The sequence below is a fragment of the Thalia democratica genome, chromosome 1, assembly GCF_965202585.1.
Source record: "Thalia democratica chromosome 1, ktThaDemo2.hap1.1, whole genome shotgun sequence".
Lineage (NCBI taxonomy): Eukaryota > Metazoa > Chordata > Thaliacea > Salpida > Salpidae > Thalia > Thalia democratica.
In genome coordinates, this window is record NC_139165.1 from 46985117 (window position 1) to 47001856 (window position 16740).

The 16740-nt window shown below is 24.4% G+C and overlaps 1 protein-coding gene across 1 annotated transcript; it reads left to right on the plus strand.

Annotated features, from left to right (window-relative positions):
* The first annotated feature begins 5194 nt into the window (after positions 1 to 5194).
* On the plus strand, positions 5195 to 14503 carry LOC145836696 (calpain-9-like). Its single transcript, XM_082944481.1, has 18 exons — positions 5195 to 5382; positions 6699 to 6873; positions 7098 to 7167; positions 7446 to 7588; positions 8082 to 8209; positions 8275 to 8443; positions 8760 to 8843; positions 8969 to 9045; positions 9110 to 9181; positions 9528 to 9676; positions 10136 to 10299; positions 10552 to 10769; positions 11118 to 11157; positions 11580 to 11645; positions 12784 to 12841; positions 13563 to 13627; positions 14313 to 14381; positions 14474 to 14503. The coding sequence occupies exons 1-18, from the start codon at positions 5195 to 5197 to the stop codon at positions 14501 to 14503; spliced, it is 1965 nt and encodes a 654-aa protein (XP_082800607.1).
* The last annotated feature ends 2237 nt before the right edge of the window (positions 14504 to 16740 follow it).

Here is a 16740-nt window from a genome sequence, read left to right on the forward strand (position 1 = left end):
CAGAATAACTCAAGCTAGTTTGAACTTGTTTTTTAAACTAATCTGACTCAGGCTATTTTGGATATCTTTCTTAACATTTATGACTTTAAATCTTCTTTTTATCAAAATTATATTTTAAAAAGTATTTTTGGTTTATTTAAAGTATTCAAGGTTAGTTAACAGTTTTTGATTATTTATTTCATACTACTTTTTTAGTTTTCACATAAACTCAAACTAGTTTTTGGTTACTTAGATAAGTTAAAACTGTAATTGTTTCATTATTACAGGGTTGCCACACACTCAGGGATCTCAGGGAATTTTTAAGTTATAGAAAATCTCAGGGAAACTCAGGGAATTTTGATTCTTTTTTTTTTAACTCAGGGAAACTCAGGACAGTTTTGGTTTTTTCTAAAAATTTTACAGAAATTTTAAACTTATTAAAAAACATCAGAAAAACTTTTTCTACATCTAGAATGAGATTTATTTAATCCTGTTTCAATATTTTGTTCAAATAGTTATTTTTTTAAGTGCTTATTTAGAATTTTTTAGCCTTGCGACTAGTTTTTCAATATTCTTAGAATTAACATTGTATTTTTTTAATAAATAATAAATTCTTTAAGGATTTGAAAAAACTCAGGGAAACTCAGGAAAGTTTCTGGTGACTCAGGGAAGATTTTTTGACTCAAAGAGTGGCAACCCTGTTATTAGAAATATTAAAAAATAAAAATAAATAAAATTAAATTTTAGTAGAATGTCATTTCAACTTTTTATAAGATATGTCATTTTAATGTCAGTAAATAGTTGTAGTCAATAAAAGTTAGTAGTTGAAATGACATGATTTTTGAAGGAACATTTATATTTAGAACTTGGTAATGTTAAAGTTTCTAAAATTCAAGTATTAAAATAAAGAAAATTGATATATTTATATGAGCCTGGTTATCATAATACATACAAGGTTGCCATATTTTTAGGATAGTTTAGACTTTTATATCTCAGGATGACTCAATAGTTTTAAAATTTCTGAAAATCTCTGGTCAATTTTTATTTAGATTTCAAATAAAATTAAGTTGATTTAGGTTCAACATTTTGTTGTTTTATAACTTTTTTTTTTAAGAACTTGATTTTTATTGACTTTTTGAAGGACTTGAATAAAAATCAGGATGACTTAAGATCATTTAAGGTGACACGTGACAGTTTTTGGTCACTTTTTGACTCAAAGAGTGGCAACCCTAATAATACCTTATACTCATGTCCCAGGTAAAAATATGCTTATTACAATAATATGATTACTGATCAAGGATTTACTTATACCTTTGTAGCATATAAGAATAATTAAATGAGCTTCTCATTTTCAAAATTATAACTTTGAGATGTAATATATAAGTTTACCTATGTATTTAACAAAAGTTTATTTTAATAAAAAGTTGTTTAAAATTTACTCAAATTAATGATAATTTTTAAGAGCTAGATACTGTAATTATACTTAAACTGAATACCATAAACCATTAAAATTTTTTATTGATATGTTATATTTTTAAACACTTTTTTATTAAAGTTCTTTAAAACCTGTCATGTCATTTCACTTATAAACTCTGCTTTACAGCATTACTTAGTAATACTTTTTTTTTCAAAAAATCTTAGTTTTAACTTTTAACTTTCTTCACATTTAAGTTGTTGTAAATAGTTTTTTTCAAAATATAAAATGATGCCATGAAAAAAAAAAATTTTTTAGCCCTAGTAGTACTATAACATCCATAAAAGATAAAGCGACATTAATTTAAACTGACAACATTTTTTTTTTAAATAGCCATTATTATAATAATGTTGTGGTCAATAATATATTACTGTTTTTTTGTATGTGTGTTGGCCATGTAGTCAACCTTGCAACGTTCAACTCAGAATTTTAAAAGCCGTCATTAAGACCCCTATGCCATCATATGATAAGTTTTAATTTAAAAAAAGAGAATTTTGTTATAAAAAATGATAACTTTAATGAAAAGATTGAGCTACAACAACTAAGTTGGAATATACATACTTCAATATGACCAATAACATAAGGGTGGTTTTCATTAACTTTTTGAGTCAAAAAACTTTTTGTTGCAGGTAGAAAAATTTGGTCTTTAGAAATGATTGTTTTTCGTATCATTTTTTTTTAATACTTTATTTGATTTTTGATATATAGTTCTATATGTAATCTTTTTAAATAAAAAGTTTACAATTAATTACACACTTATTTAAACTTCGGAAAGGACCACTTTTTGAATCGCTTAAGTAAGCACTTAAACTAACATTCTACATTCATTACAAACTTGTTTATACAAATATCAATAAATGTTAGTATTCACTTATAAAACAAAGTAAGCAAAGTTGAAACTTTGAACAACTTGAAAGTCTAAATTTGATGATTTTTATTAATTTTCTAACTTTTTTTTTGACATATGTTAGCTGTAGAAACTTAAAACGTTAGACTAAAATGTTAGACTATTTCGTGAAAACTACTTTATCAATAATTTATTTCTATGTTTCAAGATTTATCAAGTAAGTGTTGTCTAAGCTCTAAACAAACAAAATAGTAGTTTTTAAAAAGACAAATTGTTGTAAATATTAACATTTATTACTATGACCATTGTTACTAAGTTATTCACATCTTTTTTAAACTTATAAGTAATAACTGTCATGTGTTTTAAACATTAGTATTAATTTGTCATAGTAGTTTTTATAAAAGTATTTATATTTTTGTTTCAATAAAAACTTTATAATAGTACGAACAAAATAATATGTAAGGCATACTTATATAATATTTAATCTAAATTTTTTTTTGAAGAATCTTGAAGACTTTGTTGTAAACTTAAGCTTTCAAATTTTTTCCAGTTGGTATTCAGTTATAGAAGTGAAAGTAGATAAAAATTTAACTGATAGTTCGACAGAAATATAAATCAAAATGTATTTGAAGAGGCATTGATCAGTAAACAAAAAAAAATAGACAAACTGAAATCTTTAAATTTTTGAAATAAAAATTAAACTACAAGTAAAAAAGTATTAAAACTTGAAAAAGAAAAATACTTTGTTACGTGTAAAAATAATATTGATAAAAATTAATTGAACTTTATAAAAATTTATTTTAAAATCTAAGAATACAAAATATATAAAGAGTTTACTTTTATTTTTTAATTTATTATTAGGTACGTTGTTTATGAAAAAATATTCAAAGTAGTTTTTTAAGGTTTTTATATTAAGCTTATGAAAATTTTGATATGTTTTTTTTACAAATTGTAAAATTTCATTTGACAGGTATTAAAAAAAGTAGTTTTTAAAAATTGCTTGTTAAAAAAAAACTTTAAATTTTTTTATTCTTTCTTTTTTAAGTTTGTTTAAATAGGATGTAGTTTAAATATTTAATGCTTTTTTTGTCTTTTGGTTGTTCTAAAAACATAAACAAAGACAACAACTTGTTTCTAACTGAAAATATTGTTTTTACTCATTTGTTACTTCAGTATGGAATTTGATGACTTAACATGGAATACGAACATAATTTCAAAGAAAATTTTAAGCATTCTATGACTTTAAATTTAGTGAGAAGTAACCAAAGTCTCTTTTGAAACTTCTCTTTTAAAACTTGATAGAGCTTCATTTGATAATTATCCCATCACTTTATTTGAAATTTATGTCTTTTATAAACATATCTATAAACTCACTGTAACAGATAGTTTTACTTAAACAAATTTTTTACTCAAATAGTTAGACTTGTTGTTTTTGAAAAAGCAAAAAACGTATGTTTATTTATTAAACATTATCAGTATACTGAAAAAAAGGACCAATGTTAACAGTGTACAAAAACATTAACTGTTTGCTGCAGGTTTATATGAAAAAAAAATATGAATTTAATTTTTAGACTTTAACTTTTAATATTTTTTTTACGATCTAAAGCATGTTTTTTTTTTTAATATTGTAAAAGATTTTTTTAATTTTTATTTACTATAAATTATTTTTAAATCTTATTTTAACCTAAAAAAATAATCACTTTGTTTTAAACCCGTTCATAAAGTTTGAGTATTAAACTATTTTAAAATTACTTTTTTGCTTAACAAAAGATAAATGTAACAATTATCATAAACTACAAATAATAACAATTAATTGTTTTTAATTTAATAAGGTAACTGTTGCTGTGTATTTTAATCATGTAAAGATAAGTTTTTTAATTAGTTTATTGTCTTTAAAACAATGTTAATTATATAAAACTGCATGTATAACTTAATGTTTTGTTTTTTTACTATACCTGTATTGAAGTAATTTAAAATATTTAAAGTAAATAAAATTTAATATGTGTTTGAATTAATCTTGAAGTCTTAATTTTAATAAAAAAAAATTTTAGTTTTAGAGTATATTAATTCCTAAATACAAATACAGAGTGTTAGATGTAGCAAAAAAGTTAGAATTAGTAAAAAAACTGTTTATTATTTTTTTTTCACAGAGCTTATTAATCAAAAAGTATTTTGTTTTCATTTGAGTTTCTTTAAATAATTTCAAATTTTGTTCAACTTGTAAACTTTTTAATTAAACACTTTTACTAAATCAGTTCTTTAAATTAGTTATTTTATGTATTCTAAATTGTTTTAAATCTTTTTTTTTTTAACTTTCCACAAACTATACTTTATTATATTTAAAACAACATTTTATGCAGTGAAAAATAATTTTAAGCACCCAATTTCAAGTTTTATATTTTTTTAGTTTATCTACTGTTGTACTTTTGTAATAAAGTCTATTGCATTTATCTTCTTACTCTGATTTAATTTTTTTATTTCAATATTACATAAATAAATAAATAAATAAATTGCCAAATTTTAAAAGCATATATCCAAACAAAAACCCGTTAATTAGGCTTAAACTGTAAAAAAGTAATTTTAATGCTTTTTGTTATAATTGAATTATTAAAATTTGCACACAATAAGAGTTTGCTGTTTTTTTTTTATTAGTTTGATTTTTAAATTTAACTTAAAAGCTAAAATCTTTGAAAGGTTTTGACCAAATAATACTTTAAAGTAAAGTTCTTTATAAATAAGTTAAACTAAAAATGTTATTTTTTGTAAAAAAGAAAAAGATCTGAGATAAAAAAGAAAAGTCATAATGACATATTGTTTTTACCCATTTAATTTAGTGTAAAAGTTCTAAATTAAAAACTTATAAACTCTAATTTATTTCAGAATATTAGGTTAGTATGTATTCCGACCAAAACTACAACAGAAGTTGTGGAAATTTAAATGATAAACCTCAACAAGGTTTCATTGGTAGTAACTATCAAAACTCAAACCAAAACTACAATAGAAACAACTACCAAGCAAGCAGCCAACATGGTTTGAATGAAGATGTTGTCACACCGAAACCCCATCACCCGGAAGAACTTAGGTTTGTTCTATTTGATGAAAAAAAGTTTATTTAGATTATAAAGAAATACACAACTTTTAAAGTGAAAAATGCTGTTTTGCATTTTTTTTAGGAAAACAGTTACAAAACAAGTTGAAAATATTAAGATTTGAAAAAAATAATTATTTTTAGATAAATTAGTTTTAATCTGGAATTTTTGTTCTAATTCAGTTTTAAATGTTGTTAATTTTTAGAGCTTATAGCAAATATTAGAAACTTATTTTTAGTCCAATAAAGCTTATATTTAATTAGCTAAAGTAAAAATTTTGTTTTTAAATTTAGAGTTTTATAAAAAAAAGTTAACTCAATTTTGTAACTACTTTGGTGTAATTAACTTATCTTGTAATCAGGACAGATTTACCAGAAAAATATCTCGCTAGCCGGACTTTTAAGTTATTTGAAAGTATAAGTGCAATGAGCTGATTATTTGATATCCATTTCTGAATTTTTTAATTTTATTCAAAATATTTTCAAAGTATTTTTATACAAGAGCTCAATGGTTTTTTGTATGCACAAGATGTTGTTAAGTTTAAAATATATCGCGGGCAAAATATATTTGTTGGTGGGCCGTATTCAGCCAGCGTTGCCCACCTCTATTTTAAGCTTTAACAAAGCAAAACTACCTTGACAACAGTTTATTATTTAAAAACTTCCTTGTTTATAATACATTTTTAAACACAAAGTTTGAAAATATGAGTGTTAGCTGCAAACTGCGTTTTATTTTAAATTGAACTTTTACTTTTACGTATATGTATTTGTTTATTTTATTATAATTAAAAAGAAAGTTGTAGATAAAATATTTACCTAAACAGTCATAGTTTAAAGCAGGGTATTCCAAACTTTTATTCATAAGGCAACCTTTAAAAAAAAAATTGCCCCTGCGATAAGTTTTCTCAAAAAACCTGTATTTAAATACAACTACTAAGACAGTTTTTGCTCTTATTCTTCAACTCCAGAATATCAAGTGTAAGTTTCAAGTTATGGACTCATGACTCCCTTATGGCCCGTTTACTACTCATACTCCCTTTGGTACCTTTTGGTCATACCTCTAGCTTGTGGACCCCAATGTAAACCCTGGTATAAAGTGTTAATGTTATGTTATTTAAAATGTAAAAAAAAGAAATTTTAATCATATTTAGAATAACTAACGATTGTAAGATACGAACATTTTTTTTGTTATTTTTTTCGCAAAGTAAGCTACTTCATCTTAATAACACTCTTAAAGTATTTGAGTTGTTAAATTACTATTTAAGTGGTATTGTAAACAAAATGTATATTAAATTTTGATGAAATTGTAGAAGAAGGTTTACGAATCGTTGCTACGAAGAGAAGCCAAAGTCTTTTTCGCAATTGAAAGCAGAGTTGTTGAGAACAGGAAAACTTTATAAAGATCCTGACTTTCCAGCAAACAACTCTTCATTGTTCACTAAAAGCGATCGGTATCGAAAAACCTTAAAGTGGAAAAGACCTCATGTTAGTTTGCTAAACTTATCAAAAGTTTGTTAGTTAAAAATCGTTATTTTAGTTAAATCGTTTTATTATTTTATTTCAAGTCATAAGTTTTAAAATTAAAAGTTTTGCGTCTTAAAGACTGTAATGCTAAATCTTTTGTAAAAATGAAGAAAAGGCTAAACATTAAAACATGTTTAAAAGAAACATACCTACTAATATATTTTTATAATATATTTTGTTCAAAGGAAATTTGTGAAAATCCGAAGTTGTTTGTTGACGGGCCAAACAGAGCTGATATTGAACAAGGAGAACTTGGTAATTTACAGTTAAAACTTATTTTGATAAAAACTGTTATTGTAAAATGACTTCTTTAAAATTTTATAATATAAGGCTTATCATCAAGAAAAAAATTTCTTTTGCTGTTTAGAAATTAAGTTAAAGTGAAAATAAACAACAGTCTAGTTTGAATTTCAAAACTTTTTTAGAGATAATATTTCCTAAGCTAAAGGTTTTGTAAACATAAACTTTAGAACACTGACACAATGTTCTTAAAATAATACACTTAACTTATTCAACACAAACAAAACAAACAGGAGACTGTTGGCTTCTGGCTGCAACGGCTTCACTAGCTCTCAATCGAAACCTTCTGTATCGAGTCATCCCTGCCGACCAGAGTTTTGATAGAAGTGGCAGCAAAGATGGCTATTGTGGTGCTTTTCATTTCAAGTTTTGGCAGGTCAGCTTTGTTTACTTTGCAGTTTTTGTATAAAAAATTACAATTGATTATAAAGTGTTCTTTTTTATTTTAGAATAAACATTGCATTTGTTTTGTTCGAACTATTTTGTTTGGAAATATAAAATATTGAAACTTAATTGAAAATTTATTTGAAATAATTTTCGAAATTTTTAATAGATAAAGTACTATTTATACTAACACTGCTAAGTTAAAAAATCAAGTTATTTAAGTTTAAAATTGACTCGATATATGACAAAAAAAATTAATACATACTTTCAAAAATTTATTTCAGTGTAGATTTTATTCATAATTTTTGTTTAAAAAAAAAGTTGATATGGAAAATTAAAAGAAAGAGCAGGTTTAAAATTATAAAAAATTATCTTATTTTTAGTTTTTATAAGAAAAAAAGCTTATAAGTCTCGTATATTAAATATTTTACGTAACAACTGCAGATGTATAACATTGAAATAATAAGACTAATTTTGTTTAATAGTTTGGAAAGTGGATCGACATCATTATCGATGATAGGCTCCCTGTAAACAAAAAAGGAGAACTTGCCTATTTACACTCAAGTCAAAACAACGAATTCTGGAGCGCTTTGTTGGAAAAAGCTTATGCAAAGTAAATTATAAACTCTATCTTTCAACCAAATATACCTTTTAGAAACTTACGTTTGAAATGTACAGGTTGAACGGTTCATATTCGGTGTTGAAAGGTGGAAGCGCGTCTGAAGCTATGGAGGACTTTACTGGAGGCGTTTCGGAGCTGATTGAACTGCATGATCCACCTAAAGATTTTTTTGGACTTGTGCAAAAATCGATCAAGAAAAAATCCCTAATGAGCTGTGCTATTGAAGTAAGACTAAATTAAAATTTATGTTATCTTTTAAAATTTAGAAAGTATTTTTTTATTAAAACAATCCAAGTTATAAATTACTTAAAGTCAATAGTCAACACAATATAACCATCAATATTTAGATGAAAGTTTAAGTTAACAACAGTGAAATCTAATTGCGTTCTATAACTAAAACAATTTTCGATCTTTAAAATAAAAAATCAAAATCAAAAGTGTGCAAAAGTTTTTAATGGCAGTAAATAAAACGCAATTAAACTCTACTCATACGAATTGTTTTTTAAATTCTCTATCACATTACCTTGCAAACAAAATACAGGCAGACAATGACACGTTGATCGAGTCTAAACTACCAAACGGACTGTTGAGAGGTCACGCATACAGCGTCACTGGTGTTCAGCAGGTTAATTGTTTTTCGTAACTAATAACTTTTATGAAAAAAACTTCTATGTTTTATAACTACTGTTTTAAAGGATTTTAATTAGTACTGTTTTTATTTTTTGTTTCAATAAACAAAAATTACAATAGCTGTACAACGGAACCCAACTCATAAGAGTGAGAAATCCGTGGGGAAATGTTGAATGGGTAGGCAAATGGAGTGACAAGTAAGCTAAGAAGTATTTTTTGTTTATCTAACTAAATACAAAGCTAATTCAAAAATGTTCTTAGGGACGATTCTTGGAACTCGGTACCGGGATGCAAAAATAGATTTTGCAAAATTGAAAACGATGGCGAGTTTTGGTAAGCTTCTTACTATCAGTTATTGTTAATGTCGTAGCGTGATGCAACAAATTACATATTACCGTTACTAAAGAAACTATAAGGTTTTTCCTTGAACCGGTGAAATTATGTATATTTTTTTGTACTTGTGCAAAAATTGATCAAGAAAAAATTCCTAATGATAATACAAAACAAAGTATATCAATATTTCGTTGCATTAGGAAGGTGTAGTATTTCATTTTAAATTAAGTTTTGCATTAAAAGTGAAGGATTAACTCATTTCAGAACAAAAATGCTCTTAAACTTCAAATATAGTTACTTCAAACTGGAACGTAAAATGTAAAAGTTACCTTATTATTTCTAACAGGATGTCTATTGACGATTTTTTGCAATTTTTCACCAAGATAGAAATCTGTAGCTTCACAACTGACGACTATGAAGATGCGTGGAAAGTAAAGAAGTTTAACGGAAGCTGGATTAAACACAAAACGGCTGGTGGTTGCAGAAACAATCAAAGTAAGTATTTTGAACATTTATAATTTACTTGTCTTTTGTACATTTTTGAGGGAAAATCAACAAACTTGAGTAACATATTAGCGTTCTTTCTGACACTCTGGGAATAAAGTTATAGGTTGATTTAGACTTCTGTATGTTGTTCGCGAATAAAACTCTCGAAAACAAAAGTTAATATCAATAACTACTTGATTTTACTTATTGACTGATAAAGCTTTACTTTATAAGAAAAATAATGCTTAAGCATGTTGAAAAAAAATTATTAACGTAAATTATTTAATAAAGTTTCGTACTCCAAATCAATGTTGTACTATAGTTCTTATCATTTTTTAAAATCAAAATCTGCTTTAAAATTTTTTTTTTTTTATTTTACCAATTGCTTTTTTTTTTCAAATAATCATGTAGCCGTTTTTCACATATCCAACTGGATTACATACCAAAATGCTTTTATCCAAAACGCAGAAACCTACTGGATGAACCCGCAGTACAAAATCGTCCTGTCACACGGAGATGGTGATCAAGAAGATGGCGGATGCAGTCTGATCATCTCCCTCCTCCAAAAAAACAGGAGGAAGTTCAAGGGCGCCGGAGGAGATTTGCTCACTATTGGGTACTTCATTTACAGAGTTAGTTCAATAAAGTGATTTGATTTTTTTTTCTTATGTTTACATTAAGTTTGCACTTGCTGAAATAGAACTGATTAAGCAATCAGTTGTGTTAATATAAATGTTAAGTTAGTTTAGATGTTTTAATTTGAACTTTCGTTCACCTTAATAATATAGTACCGTTTAAAAACGAATTAATTTAATTAATATTGAATTAATTATTGATAAACACAACTTAAAATTTTTTAAATAACGCACTTTAAATAATTTCAGGTCAACGATAAGGACTTTCAACGTCCTTCTTTGGATGAACAGTATTTTATGGCAAACAAGCAATGTGCCAGGTCCAAGGATTTTATAAACTTGCGAGAAAATTCACAGAGGTTCACACTTCCCCCTGGAAAATACGTAATAGTTCCGTCAACTTACGCTGTTGGCGCAGAAGGGGAGTTCTTCTTAAGAATATTTTACGAAAAAAACTGCTTTGCAGAGTGAGTGTTGAACTTTGTTAAAACCTGTAATTAATTTTAAAACGTTACCATATTTAAAAAAAAATTCGTTTACTTAAAGTTTCTAAACTGTTTAACTATTACTATTTCTAAGTTCACAACTTTTTTACTATTTTCACGAAAACGCAATGAACCAAAAAAAGAATGTCTACCAATGACTTTTGCATATATTTGAAAAAAAAATTAGAAAGAAAATCTTAAAATACTGCTTTTTATTTAATTGCATCTTATCTACTTAAGTTTATTATCAAGTTAATTACTCTTAGTGTTGTTGATAAGAAGTTTAATTAATTAAAACGTTGTATATTTTAATATTACAATTTATTTTAGAACTTCAGATGCCTTAGCAAATGGGTCACGAATGGTCAAGGTAATAATAAATTTTACAGTATATTTATGCTTAATAAAATTTGAAATGTAAAAGATTAACGGTCAACTGTTATAAAGTTTCAATTATATTTTTAGTTTATGAACCATAACTATATTGAGTTATAGAAAAGCATACTTTAAGCTTAAGGTAATGAACTTTGCGAATAATGATAATATAACAAACCTAAAAATCAAAAAATACATTATTCAATAAGAAGTTTATAACAAATGGAAATAAAGTCATTTTATAACTTATGTAAAATTAACTTGTTTTTTAAGCTCAAGAAAAATATTTTTGTTAAAATAACTAGATTTTGTATAGCAAAGTTAAAAAGTTTTTGTCTGTTATAAAATTAGTTTAATTAAAGTTAACGAGATCATAAAAAGGTAGAATAAAAAACATTTTTATGTTTTGTTGTTTAGGAGCATGGTCAGCATGTAAGTTCAAATAAAAGACCAAATGAACAAGCAGCCTATCATAAAGAAGAAGTAAGTTTTTTTTTTGTATTTTGAGTACAATTTACGGCTTTATAAAATAAATTATACAACAAAACCTTAAAATATCTAATTTGAAACTCAATACTTTTTCAGTTTCAATATGATCCTTTGGAAAAATAAATTTTCTTTTATAGTTTACGATTAAAGACACAAATCATAAAATAAAAAAAGCTTAAACAAAACTTTTTTATGTGTTATAAAAAATAGATAGCAGTTTTTATATTTGGTTTTATTTAAACAAAAAAACAGTAAGGAATATCCGTGGGTAAAGTTTTGAAATTTTTCTGTTTAGGTAAAAAGAACCGAGCCCTTTTGGAGAAAAGAAAATTTTAAAGAAATTTTCTATCAAAAAGCTGGAATAGTTAGTTAACTTTTTTGAAATTGTTTAATAAGTTTAATCTACTATAAAAAACTAAATAAATTGTAATTTTGCATGTTTAAAAGTCCTATTAAAACTTAAAATAGATTAACAAACTAGTCATAAAAAAAATTATACCTCTTTTTCTTTATCATAAATACAAAAAAGTCATGTTTAAGCAATAAAACTATTCATAAACTACTTTTGTTTGTCTGTTCTGTATAACTTTTTTTTTAATGATCTTTTTTTGTGCTTTTTATAAATTTGAAACAAACTTCAGTAATGTGTTTATTGAAGCTGCATAAACCATACACAAACTTATGTTTTTGACAGTTTTTTAGTTTATTTTATGTTAGATTTCTAAAGTAAAAATTCATAAATTTAGATATTTAAACATCTCTTTAAAATTAAACTACTTTATTTATCTTTTTTTTCCACAAAACTTTGCCATAGTGACAACACGTTAAAAACACGATCAAAATATTTTTTTGCATAGTCAGGTAGCGCGTAAAGTCTACTTCAAATTAAACAAAAATCTTTTACCATAAAAATAGTTTTTTGTTTTAAATTAAAAATATTCAGGGGTTCATGCTTACATTAAAATTTTTTTTAATAATTTCATTCATGCCACATGCGTTATTGTAAAAGCCTCATAATCAAATTAGGCAACATAAATTTATAAATCCTTACTTCCACTCAAAAGCTCACTATGGTATTAGAGTCGTTTTAATATATTAGATTAAAAAGCATTAATTAAAATAAAACTAACAGGACGGTAAAGTTGGACCTAAGTTTATGAAGGAAGAAATTCAACACTTTTTGAACATAAGTAAGTAAAAAAAAGTAAAAGTATATAAATGAAAAAACACTGCTTTCAAAATATTCTTGGAAATATAGTTGTTAAAAAGTTTTATTACAAAGCAAACTATAATGCTGTCTTTTTCTAATCTACATAGATTAAAATTTGAAGTAGTTGTCTTTTTTTTTTGAGATATAAGTACTTAAAAAATTAATATATTTAAAGTTACAAATTTGCCAAAAAATTAAATCAAATTCTCGTTTAACTATCATAGCAATACATTTTTTTTGTACATTCATAAGAATTATTGTATAACAATAACAATTTATTGAAAAAATAACTGATTTAACTATCTATATTTTTAATCGGTATTGTGACTAAACGGTTACAATGGAGTGATAATGCGAGTTAAACAACTTATTTAAAAGCATATCAAAATTAGGCAAATGCTTTTTATAAGTAATGTCTTAAAACTTTTTTCAAAACTTACCCGTTATTTTATTCAAAATTGTAGAGATTAAACATTTTTAATAAAACTTTTACACATATTTTGACGGAGTTTTACTAGTTTTTTTTTGTTTTTTTGCGTCGAGGAGTGTAGTATCTTTTTTTATAAAGTTATTTGAAGTTAGATTTAAGAAAATTTCATTTATTTACTAATATTCAAAAATATTTATAATAAATTTAAGATAATTCTTACAAGTAATACATATAATTTACTAACTTTAATTTGTTTCTATTCAAATTGCAGGTAAAGTTGACGGCACAAAAAATTTCTACAACGACCTTGAACGTTTATGTCATATGGCATTTCAGGTAAACCTATTTTCAAATATTTGTACTGCATATTATTATTAAAGAGTTTAAATTTTAGAAAATTATTTAGCTTTAATATTACTTATCTAGCTATCTTTTATACATACTTGTAAATTTTGTATTAGTTCAATAAGTTTTTATTTATCATTAATAAATACAAATATTAGTATTAAAAAATTGTTAAACATATATTCAACTTAAAAAAATTGAATTAGTTTAAGTGATTAGTTTGATAAATATATAGCTTTTTAATTGCATGTAATGAAAAAAATGTTTTACACATATAAAAAGGTCACTATACATTTAAAGTAAGGGTCACGTTAGCTATCTCTTTTACTTGTATACTTACTTGTATGTTAACGTTAAAAAAATTCATGCATAACTTAACGTTAATGACTAATACTTTTATTTTTTATAGTCCTAACTAAATTTACTAAGAAATATAATTTATATTTAAGTATGTCAGCAACTTAAGGTGGTGTTTTGAGAAAAGAGAGGCTTTTTAGTAAAAGAAAGTACTGTACAAAATTAAGAAAAAGTAGAAAATCATGGTGGTTCTAATGTTACAAAGATTCATTTACGTACTTTTAGTCAATAGTTTTTGAAATCGTTATTAACAACTTTAACCACTAAATGTAATAAGTGTTAGTTATGTCGATAAAAATACATAATATTTTTGTTTTAGAACTCTGTTGGATATAGACTCAACTTTGATGAATATATTCGTTTGATGGGAGATGTTTATGCTTGTGCGGTAAGTTTATGATTTGTGAATTTTGTTCTTTACTTAGTTAAAAACCTTAAAATAATTAGTTGAAGTTTATTTTATTAACAGAAAAATCACAGTCGAATTTGAAGAACAAAAACTCATCCTGAAAGCGGTTCTACAATCATGTTTAATAAGTGATTAAAATTTATCAATAATATTTCTTTTCTTTTAAAAAGCTTACAAAAGTATTTAATTCTTAGATTCTTTCAAAACATGCTATATACCAACTATACTCTTTTTCTTTCAAAAAAATTTACCAAATTATTTAATTATATTAGATTCTTTTAATACATGTAAAAAATATATAAGCTTTAAAGTTCTTAATTAAAAAAAAAAGTATAACTACGTTTCCAAAGTAAAAATAGTGATGAGTTCTTTCGGTATGTTGAGTAAATAAATTATTATTTTTCGAGTTGCTCTCAATGCAAAATGTTAAATACGTTGTTTTATTTTACAGCTTACTAAAAAACTAAGTAAATATTAAAAAACTTTAATAGGATATAGAAATATATAGAAATATATAGAACAAAAATATATCAAACGAACACTTGAAATTATACTCTAGTGGATGTTGAGCATTATTAACGTATTTTAAAACTAAAAAGCAATAAGATAAACCTAAAAGTTGTTTTTAAACAAATATAAAATATTAAAGTTATGTTTTGAACATCATATAATATTTTATATAAAAGTTGTTTTTTCATTATAAAATTATAAAACTTTTATACATCAAAAAAAGTTATTTTTACAATATATAACAAAGTTTTAAAATTCAATTTTCAAAAATACATTTTTTATATCTCAATTATGCAGCGTTAGAATGTGTTTACTGGATTTTATTAATTAGAAAACTAAACCTGAAAGAAAAAGGACTGAAAAATATCTTTATATAAAAATAATTTCATTTATTATTCGTACTTTACAAAATATATTTTTTATTTTTTATTATATTTGCTAATATTTTATTTAAATACTCTTCACTTTTTTTTTTGCAACCTGGTAAACCTTCAAAGGTTAAACGGCGCACATGGAGTATTTAATAGTGATACCCTTTAGTTCAGTAATAGATTATAATCTTCTTAACAAATAACGCTACTCTAATTTAACCAGTTTTTTTGAAAAAGAGTTTTTAAGTTATATATAATGTTCTTCTAAAACACCCTATCTTCAGCATAGTTGCCAAAGTTTGAGTATGGCGTGAATCATTAGTAGTAGTTTATTGAATTTTAATCATCTACCGTCTAAAAAGTTAGATCTAAAAATATATATATAGTTAGAGCTTTTTGGCATCTCTGCTTTATAAATTTTAATATTTTAGAGTCTAAAAACATTTTTTTATAATTGAATTAATATTTTGATGAGCTATATTAAGATATTTAAAAACTTAAGTTTTAGAAAAGCTTATAAATATTGAAATTTTTTAAAACTTCAAAATAATAGGTCATTAAATTTCTTAAAGTAACATTTTTTGGCCCACTATGGACTATCAATAAAAAAAATCATAAACATTACAAGTGTCCTTAAACATTTGATAAGGATAAAGTAAAAGAGAATATTTTATTTTAAAGTACCGTGTTAAAAAATTAATGCTTAGCGCTAAACAGTAGTCTAGTACTTGTGCTATTAAGTAAGTTCTACAAGTAATACTTATTGTTAGGTTGTTCAAGAATTTTATTTGTTATAAAATAAGATGCTTTCAGTTTTCTTTCTTCAGTTTAACTATTTTTTCAGCCTGATACTTTTCTTTAAACCGTAAACTGTTTAAAGTAATAAGTCGAAGTTCGTTACCCTGAGGTTAAAATATACCTTAAAATAAAGTTTTATAGGCAATATAAGTAGCATCTTGTTATAACTTTAACATTATCATAGTTTTGTAGTTTAATACTAGCTATGGAATACTTTTTAAAGCGTTTAAAATAGTTAACTGGAGGTTTTTAAGCATAACTGTAAGTTAAGAACTTTAATTTAAAAGATCGCTTATTAGTTTTAGAAATGATTTCTTTGTTATTAAAAACTATCAAATATAGTTTTTTTTAATTTTATCTAAATTTAAAACAAATATTTCTCAATAAAGTTTAAATGAATAAGTATACTATATCAAAACACAAGTTTTCAATACACTTTGAGAAAAACTTATGACACAAATTGTTTATAAATTGAAATGAAATTGTTTATTGAACAACAATAAAAGGTTTAAAAAGTTGGGTATAAGGACCTGGTTTACAAAAAATTCGTTCAGTAATCGATTCAAACACAACGGCTACAGTTTTAGTAGAAAAAAAATTTTAAAAGAGAATACAAATTAATGTAAAAAATGATAAAATAACAATTTAACATATCGAAA